At 42.8% G+C, this 10,185-nt stretch overlaps 1 protein-coding gene across 1 annotated transcript; it reads left to right on the forward strand.

Moving 5' to 3' along the window:
• The first annotated feature begins 6,082 nt into the window (after window positions 1–6,082).
• On the forward strand, window positions 6,083–8,677 carry LOC147883929 (pentatricopeptide repeat-containing protein At2g33680-like). The gene is made up of 6 exons (XM_087398923.1): window positions 6,083–6,345; window positions 6,589–6,658; window positions 6,761–7,086; window positions 7,193–7,599; window positions 7,693–7,751; window positions 8,549–8,677. Exons 1-6 carry the CDS (start codon window positions 6,083–6,085, stop codon window positions 8,675–8,677), a joined length of 1,254 nt encoding a protein of 417 aa, XP_087255049.1.
• Window positions 8,678–10,185: the final 1,508 nt, after the last annotated feature.

The raw sequence follows: 10,185 nt of genomic DNA on the forward strand, positions 1-10,185 counted from the left end.
GATAGTGATGAAGATATCCTTCATGTGAAAATGCTATTAAGGCAGAAGTTTGAGATGAAGGATTTGGGAGAGCTGCGTTATTTCTTGGGCATTGAGGTGATTAGATCACCAAGTGGGATACAGCTCTTGCAGAGGCAGTATGGACTGGACATGCTGTCCAAATATGGGATGACAGGCTGTAAGCCTATTTCAGTTCCTTTGGAGCAGAATGTGAAGCTGAGCGCAGATGCAAGTGAGCTTCTGGAAGACCCTACTATGTACAGACGCATAGTAGGAAGTTTGATTTACATGACTATTACCAAGTCAAATTTGAGCTATGCTGTTGGGTTGGTAAGTCAGTTTATGCAGGCTCCAAGGAAACCGCATTTGGATGCGGCTAGACGCATACTCAGGTATGTGAAGTCCACATTGCAGTATGGACTATTTTATGAGGCTGGGGTTCAGATACAGTTGCATGGATACACTGATGCTGATTGGGCTGGTAGTATTTCTGATAGACGATCTACCAGTGGATATGTGTTCTCTTTTGGGAGTGCTGTAGTCACTTGGAGCAGCAAGAAATAGCCTACAGTTGCCTTGTCAAGCACAGAGGCTGAGTACAGGGGTGCAGCAATGGCTGCATGTGAGGTAGCTTGGTTGCATAAGCTATTCTATGATATGCATCAGTCTACAGATGGGCCAGTTGTCATTTATTGTGACAACATGAGCAGTATACACTTGGCAAATAACCCAGTCTATCATGCTAGAACAAAGCACATTGAGGTGCATTATCACTATGTGCGGGAGAAGGTTTTACTAGGTCATATTGATCTAGTTTATGTCAGCACAGAGGATCAGGTAGCTGACATATTCACGAAGGCATTGGGCGCAGAGAAGCTATGCAAGTTCAGAGACCTGCTTGGTGTGCAAGAATTGGGATTGAGCTCGAGGGGGAGTGTTGAGATATCGAGCTCCACTCGCGATATGCCAAGGTGACCGTTGTGCATTTATGTCACCGACTTGTTAGCTATAGATGCAATTGGTACACCGCCCACAAATAATAGCTGGATGACAGCTATCCTTATCTACACTAGTTCGTGGCTCAGTTAGTATGCCACCTTAGTTAGTTGAGTTTGGTTTGAGACCCACATATAGGGTTCTTCTATTTCTTTGTACTAGAGTTCTTTTGGCTTTCACAACTAAGAAGAGGAAAATTGTTTTCAGCCTCCACCTTTGTGTGTATTCCCCCATTGTGTATGTGAGAAAGCTGCAAGTGAGACTCCTTCCCTCTCTCCCACTATCTTCACATTTGCCACTAGCCTTGTAAAACAAATTGGATATATATTGTAGTTCCATCTTCATCGACATTTCATTTGATACAGACTGTGTTTTGCAGTTAATTCAAACAGTGATTTCACAAGCACTTTGGGTACATTTCTTGCACCATGTTTACCACTGAGGCATCTGCTAAGCTAGACAATTCCAAATATGGCACATGGAAACCATTCTTGTACTTCAAGACAAATGGGAGTACGTCGATGGGTCTACACCAAGACCATCAGATGGTCTAGTAGTAGCTCCCACCATTGCTGCAGCATAAGCAGTGGGATCTACACCTACACCATCAGTGCTTGCACCTGTAGTAAATCCTTCCATTGCCCGAGCATAGGCAGAATGGGACAAGAAAGACCAATATGAATATTATTTGATCAAGCAGAATGTTCAAGATGTCATGCTAGGAAATCTCAACATAGTCAAGACATCAAAAGAAGCATGGGATATGTTTGTAGCTCTTTACGAGTCTAAGAAAACCTCTAGGATTCTCACACTGAGAAAATAGGTAAACCATAGTTTTCGCAATAGCAATGAAATTAGTCATGCTTACGTACTCAGAATCAAGGATTACAACAATCAACTTGCAGCAACAGTAGGAATGAATCCAACAGAAATGGTTCAAGTCATCCTGAATGGACTAGGAGAAGGATACGAGAATCTAGTCCAGAGTATTGCCATTCAACAGCAAATTCCAACACTAGAAGAGTTACAGTCAATGTTACTTGGTGAAGAGCTAAAGACTCAGGCCATTCACACACGCAAAGGTCATTCCAATGATCAAACATTCACAACTTCATATAGAAACAGAGGAAGAGGTAGAGGTAGAGGTAGATCATTTTAGCAAAGTGGTCATCATCAGCCAACAAAGTCATCATCAAAGTCAGCATCAACATCACCATCATCCTCAATAGCATCGGCATCAACAACCAAGAGGAAATCATTCCAATAGAGGAAGATTCCTAGGAAGAGGGAATGCATCCACCAATGTGTCAAACATTCAGTGCATAAGTTTGGACACTATGAAAGAGATTACCGTGCAAGAAGCAGTACGACCAAGGCAACCAATCCAACAACAATCGAGGGAATTTCTGTGGAAGAGAAAATCATCACGGTGGACATTCAAGTCACAATCATTATGCCAATGAACCTGAGAATATGTTTCTTGCAAGTGATGATATGCAAAGATTAAAATAATGTATCTTGACATAGATTGCCATTCAAAAGGGGAATGCAGTTATCAAGTCCATCAACTAGATCAGGATCCTTGGTACATCAGCAGCGGCGCAACATCTCACATGACAAAACATCAGGAATGGTTCATAGAGATGAAACGATTAGAAGGACAGAAGAACATTATCTACACTGTTGTAGATGATACACACCGAATCTAGTTCAAGGGAAAGGCATTGTCCCTATGAACAATTTCACTGGCATGAAAGGATTGGTCAAGATATATTCTATGTTCCAAAGCTCAGCAAAAACCTCTTATCACTTGGGCAAATGATGGAACACAACTATTGAGTCATTTTTGATGGAGATGAATACACTAGAGGATATCAGCTAGTTCAGAATGCTAGCTTCAGTACCAGATTTGCATGCCATGTTAGCTCAACCATAATAAATGCCACTTTTTGCAGTATGGAACAAAAGATATGGACATGTCAATTTCAATATCTTGATACAGCTCAGAAATCAAAATACAGCAATTGGAATTGTGAAACTACAGTTTCTTGGAAAAGTTTGCAAAGCATGCTGCTACGGCGGTAAACAAATGTAAACCAATTTTGGTAGAAGCACCTCTTGAGCATGAGGTATTCTTGATTTGATACACACAGATATATGGGGTTATGTATAGACCCGCAACCCTCCTACTACATCAATGGTTCACTTAACTACTTGACTTTCATCGACAACCACAGCAGATATTGTTGGGTCTACTTTCTAATTAAGAAATTTGAAGTTTTCTCTAGATTTCAAGAATTCAAAGCCATGGTAGAAAACCAGACAGGCAGAAAGATCAAAGTCATGAGATTAGATTGAGGAGGTGAATACATGTATTCAACATTCATGAACTTTTGCAGAAGTAACGGCATTTGAAGACAATTCACTTGTGTAATTACTCCTCAGCAGTATGCAATAGTTGAAAGGAAGAATTTTACTTTAGCAGACAGTGCTAGAGCGATGCTCAGTGAGAAGCATCTTCTGAATCAGTATTGAATCAGTATTGGGCAGAAGCAAAGGTAATTATCTTTAGAGATGTAATCTTTGATGAGGAATCAAAATGGAAAACCTCAAATACATAGGAGATAGACACATCAATTACTTAGTGATCTTCAGAAAATATTGATGAAGAAGAGCAAGACTTGCTAGAGACACCTCGAGAAGAGCAGCAACTCATATGGTCTACTAGGGAAAGTAGACCACTAGCCAAATTGACATATGCTCAGAAAGGCAAAGCCATTCAGGTTGAAACTACCAATTATGCTCTTATGAGTAACATCACTGCTACAGAAGAGCCAGTGTCTTTCAAAGATGCAGTTGACAAGCCAGAATGGCAAACTACTATGAATGAAGAAATGGAAGCTTGTACAAAAAACAATACTTAGGAACTATGCGACCTTCCACCAGGAAAGAAGGCCATAGCAAGGTTTACAAAGTGAAGTAAAATTCAAATGGAAGCATTGAAAGATATAAAGCTAAACTAGTTGCAGAAGGATTTGCACAACAATATGGTCAAGAATATGATGAGACTTATGCTCCAATAGCAAAGATGAATTCCATAAGATTCTTGATATCACTAGTGATGCTCAACAGATGGAATGTGTACCAGCTAGATGTCAAGAATACTTTTTAATGTCCACTTTTTTCTTGTCGTGCATTGATTGGAGCAGGCTACAACATATGACTATTCTATTTCTATCCCTTGAAATCTCAACCTTTTTCTTCCACCCCCCGTCTCTCTCTCTCTCTCTCTCTCTCTCTCTCTCTGCTTTCGATTCGCCCACCATCTCAGGTAGGTCAAATTTAAAAAAAAAAAAGCCTCTCCCAAGGGGGTAGGGTATAATGACCGGTTTGTCTTTAGAAAGTTAAAAATCGAGTATTTTTTTGGGAGGTTTTTGGTGATTGGTTGTGGGCATGTGATCTCCACCTTTCCTCTTTTTTCTTCTTTCCATTTCAAGGCAACCCACTTGAACATCGTTCAACTTTTTTGGCTTGCCACGTCTCACGGGGAAGCCTAATCGATGGCGGCCTAGCTTGGAGAAGAGAAAATAATTTCCAATGTTTTTTTAATCCACTCCCCCAATTTCCATGTGATCTCCACCTCCACGTCCCAAGCTTACTATTTCACTCCCTACTTTTCCTCTCTCAACTATTGGTGGACTACCAACTTACCATTTCACCCATAGGGCAGCCATTTGAATGACAAAAGTCATTCAACTTGTTTCAGAATAAAAGCAAAACAAGATGAATGCTCATAAAGCATTCATAAGGCCTACCTCATATGCGCAGCTTGGAGGAGAGAGAGAGAGAGAGAGGACTTGGATGTGCACAAGGAGAAGAGAGAAGAGAGAGAGGGGAGGGAGGGGGCGGTGCGTTGAAATAGAAAGAGAAACGTGGAAATTAGAGAAGGGAAAAACAAGATGAATATCATTCACAAGGCCTGCACGAGATCGAAAAAGAAGACAAATTGAATGAGCAGCATGGAAAAGCGAGAGAGAGGGAGAGAGTGAGAGGGAGAGAGGGAGAAAGAAAGAGAGAGAGGATTTTAAGGGAAGAATCCGAAGAAATTAGCAATGAGAGGCCATAGTTGAGCGGGTGGAGAGTGAAAATTTCACTCTCCCAACGGGCATTTGGGATGGGATCAATCAGTTGCTGCAGAAAACACCATTTCGTTGTGGGCCTTTTTCTCAGAATCATATGCTGGATGCCAGTGATATGTCAGACATCCACACGGGAACCTGTTCTCCCCTCCTCAGCACTGTGGACGGGCGCGTGGGAACGTTCTGCTGCTCTTTCGCAGTTTATAAGTTTTGTTGAGCTCTTGCCACAGGTTCACTTCAGAGGTGTCTCTTGTTCTCAGCTCGCTTAATCTGCAAATTCTTTCTGCATAGAATCTCACTCTGATCCTTAAGTTCTCTATGAGCGCAACCTTGAGTTCAAAATGCCTGGCAACTTGATTAGTCACTTTTCATTAGAAAATGCCCGGCAACATGATTAGGTTATTGGTGGTTTGGATATCCACAACAGATTTTTCCTCCTCGTGATCGTCAAATGTTCTCAAGATCAGTGGTTTTGAATCTGCATAGGGAGGAAACATTAAGCATCGGCTTGAAAAGATGAGACGGCAAGCTATGCTTTTGCGAAGGAGATTTGCTTGCGTATTCACCTTGCTAGTTCTCTCTGCAGGTTTCTCTCATGTGAAAGTTTTCTCCCTGAGTGGTTATGGGCCCCCAGCTGTGGCTGTCTCTTCTCCTCTTCCTTCGGAGCATCCAAAGATGGAAATGCAGTCCTCAAGAAACTGCCTCAGCTGACTGATGTTGAGGATGTTCATGCCTATAGCGTTTCACAAAATCAAGACGAGGGCGGGAGGGCTCTTGGGGCATTGAAGGCTTGCAATAGCTTAACGGGTCCGCAAGAGAGGAAACAAGTGGATGGGAAATTAGCAAAACCAGGATGCCTTGAGAGAGTCAGAGCCATCAACTCCCAAGTAGTAGAAAATGGTTTTGAGTTAGATGCATTTGTAGGCAATACCTTGATTGATTTGTACATGAAATATGGAAGCCTGGAGGATGCGCTGCATGTCTTTGATACATTGCCGCATCGTAGTGTGGTTTCCTGGAATGCCATGATCCTGGGTTATGCCAGGCAGGAAGAGGGGGCCTTGGCTTTGGACTTGTATGCATGTATGTGCGAGGAATGTGTTCAACCGAATGACCGAACATTTCTTGGCATATTGAAAGCTTGCAGTAGCTTGGCATCTTTGGACGAGGAAAAGCAAGCTGACAAGGTAGAAGTATCCACTCCAAAATCGTAAAGAAGGGCTTTGATTCAGATGTATTTGTAGAAAATACCTTCGTCTTTATGTATGCAAAATGTGGGAGCTTGGAAGATGCATGCTGTGTATTTGAGAAACTGCCAAATGGTAATGTGGTTTCTTGGAATGTGATGATCTTTGGCCCCAGCAGGAAGATGGTGCCCAGGCTTTGGACTTGTATGCACAAATGCTCCCAAGAAGGTGTACCGAGTGACCGAACCTTTGTTGGTGTTTTGAAGGCCTGTGGTATCCTGGAAGAGGCAAAGCAAGGTTATGGGCAATTTCTCCGAAGAGAGTTCTTGGAAAAAGGTAGAGCCATCCACTGCAAGATACTCAAGAGGGGCTTTGAGAAAGTTGTATTTGTTGGGACTACCTTGGTATCATATGTACACAAAATGTGGGAACCTGCAGGATGCGAAGTGTGTTTTTGAAGAATTGTCTAATCGTAACATCGTTTCTTGGAATGCCATGATCCTTGGGTATGCTCAGCAGGGAGAGGGTGCACATGCTTTAGAGTTATATGCTAGGATGCATGAGGAATGCATCCAACCGGATGATCGAACCTTTGTGGGTGTATTGAAGGCCTGCAGTAGCCTGGCAGCTTTGGAAGAGGGTAAGCATGTTGACGAGAAAGTTGTGAAAGCAGGAAGCCTAGAGAAAGGTAGAGCTATCCATTCCCAAGCAGTAAAGGGTTGCTTTGAGTTTGATGTATTTGTGGCAACCACATTGGTGGATATGTATGCAAAATGTGCGAACCTGCAGGATGTGCAATGTGTCTTCGACGAATTGTCTCATTGTGATCTGTTTTCCTGGAATGCCATGATCCTGGCCTATGCCAATCAGGGAGATTGATGAGGCTTTTAGACTTAATGCACAAATGCAAGAGCTTGGACTGACACCTAATAGTTTTACCCTTGTTGCTCTCCTGCAAGCATGTGGTAATACAGCAGATTTAGAAACCACCAGGGAACTCCATCTCGGTATCAAGAGGATTGGTTTTGCTATGACTGCAATCGTGGCAAACAGTCGCATTGATACTCATGCTAAATGTGGGAGCCTGGGTGATGCTCAACAGGTATTTGATGCTCTTCCCACTAGGGATGTGGTAGCATGGAATGCATTGCTTGCAGGATATGCCCGCCAGGGAAAGAGTAAACTTGTATTCCAGTTGTTTGAGAGAATGAGGGAAGAGGGTGTACATCCAGATGAGGTTACATTTCTTAGTCTTCTTACTGTATGCAGTCATGTGGGTCTGGTGGACAAGGGCCAGAAGTACTTTTAAGCTGCCACTATCCCAGCCATTGAGCACTATACTTGCATGGTTGATCTCCTGGGCCGTGCAGGCCAACTGGATGAGGCAGTGTGTATGGTGGAGAGGATGCCTTTCCAACCTACTGTCTCGGTATGGTTGACTGTGCTGGGTGCTTGCTAAAAGTGGAAGAATAAATGTGCTAAAAAGTTCCAGCAGCATATGTAGTGATGGCAAACATATATGTGGATGCTGGTATGCATGAGGACTGTCACAGGATCAAGATAATGAGAGAGAGCGCTGAAGCGTGGAATAAACCAGGAAAGAGTTGGTGGGCTGGCCTCAGTGGAATGATGCATACATTTGTTGGTAGGGATGACGATTCCCTCAAACCAGTTGATTTGTCTTTTTTTCTGAGGGAGCATGGAAATTGGCTCAGTTTTAGCCAAGTGTACAGGTATGGAGGGATGATGAATAGCCAGCTGCAATGTGCGGCATAGTGAGAAACTGGTACTGTAATCAATTCATTTGAGGAAGCAGAACATTTGTAAGTTTGTAATGATTCTCACGAGAACCCCCACTCCGATATACAGTGGCAGGAACTGGCTGAGTAATTCGGGGAGCTACCTGAGAGTATCTGTTCACATCTGACGGCTACAGTCCTGCAAACTCTGTGAGAGCTCTCATTCTTAACTGATGCTATTGTCCATACTCTGTTCATGGGTGGTAATCTGGATGGGAATGGAACCTCTCTTGTGCTGTCCTGGTTAAGATAATTGCTAGGTCATGTTCATGTATCAGCAGGCTCTAGTGTTATATGTCACCTCCCCACCTGTGAGCCCCCAAATGAGGGCATAGGGGAGGTGAACCAGCAGGAAAGAGAGAGTCCACGGGGACAGGTCTGAGAGCAGCAGGGCTGCCACATGGGCATCATGCAGTGTGTCGTGTAGGGCCTGCAAAGGACACCAGACTGGTACGGAACTGTTATGGCTGAAGGACAGTCTGTGCAGGGCATTCAGGAACCTGTACCTGGTCGGCAGCAGCCTATACAGGTGGCATGGTACAAAAGCAATGTGTAGAGCAGCATGTATACCTATTTGCTTGGATAAATTCTATGGGACATGGACAAGCTTGAGTCATAGTACTCACCTAGGATGTTGCTTGTCTCACAAGCAATCCCACATTGCATGTGACTTTGAGATACATGTGTATCCTCATGTCGGCATTCCAATGGCTCATCTTGGTGTAATCATCTGTAAATAACATGATGATGACCAGCCTTTTGCCCCCTCTAAAAATGGCTTTGTATTTGATAGTCCTATCCTCATGTAGACAATGATATTTGGTATCAAGCCCTTGGGCCCTGTTCTAGTCCATGCAACATCTTGCAATGTGGACAATTTCTGATCTCGGGAAGAGAAATCCTTGACCTCCAATTCTTTATTTAAAAACCAAAGCATACTTTGAGATCTCATAGCTCTGGTGAAGTTGTAGTTTAGAGTGGTGCTAATCCTTCGCTCATCAAGGGTCTTCTTGGTCTTCCCCTTTGTAGGATTCTTCCTCAATGGCTCCTCAGCTCTATCTCCTCCTCTTAGATTACCAATCTCCTTGGTTTGGGTACATTTGGTGAAGGGCTTCTCAAAAAATTGTTACAACTTGAGACTTTTTGAAACTAGTTCCTCCACCTCATCCTCTTAAATTACCACTCTCACTGGTTTGGGTACTTTTGGGGGGTTTTTCAAAACTCGTCACAACTTGAGACAATCTTTTGGAAGACTCGTTTGTACACAATATGATCTTCCTGCAGGGGGCAACTGGTGCTTCCACAACGAAGGCCCCCTCTTTGTCTATCCTAAAGGTCCTTGTTTTGCATTCTTTTTATTTAGGGGATCACAAACCCACTTCTTGCTCTAATTTAGTATTTTTTTGGGTTCGATTTTTGAAGTTTCTCTCTCTTTTTTCAATGCCATGTCTCTCTAAATCCCATGTCTTCTCTTGTTGCTTCATTTCATTGTGGTGAAGCATTGGGGTGGAACTAGTTTTTCTTCAACTTGGGTGGAGGTAGTTCTTCTCTAGTACGTTTATCTCAGTTTTTACCTATGATCTTACAAACTCAAATTGTGTATCTTCCTCAATGTCATCTCATGGTTTAAGCTCCATTATCCCAAGGCAACCTTTAGTGTCTTCGTACAACCTTGAGAGTGGTTGTGGGGAGGTCTTTGTCCCTTCATATGAACCTACTAGCATATCTAGGGATGTTTTGGTATCCTCATATGACTTGATGCTTTTGTGGGGATTCAAGTAGAAGTGCCACCAATGCAGCTCTAAAAGTTGTGAGTGATGTCCAATGTGGATTTTGATTCCACCCAATTAAGAGAGAGAAAGTGCCCATATGTGATTTTTTAATCGCTACATAACCCATCACCTCTGAGGAGCATAGCGGCAAAAATAGAAGTTGTAGTTGAATGCATTGTTCCTGCGCCTAAGCCAATAATGGCGAATGTAGCTAAATATAGCAAATTTCTTCAATCAAACAACTCAAGAAGGAAGAGATTGCACCTTAATAAAATTCTCACTAGTTATGTGA

This window comes from Dipteris shenzhenensis, chromosome 27 (assembly GCF_047967505.1).
Source record: "Dipteris shenzhenensis isolate YYH24624 ecotype China chromosome 27, Dip_SZ_1.0, whole genome shotgun sequence".
NCBI lineage: Eukaryota > Viridiplantae > Streptophyta > Polypodiopsida > Gleicheniales > Dipteridaceae > Dipteris > Dipteris shenzhenensis.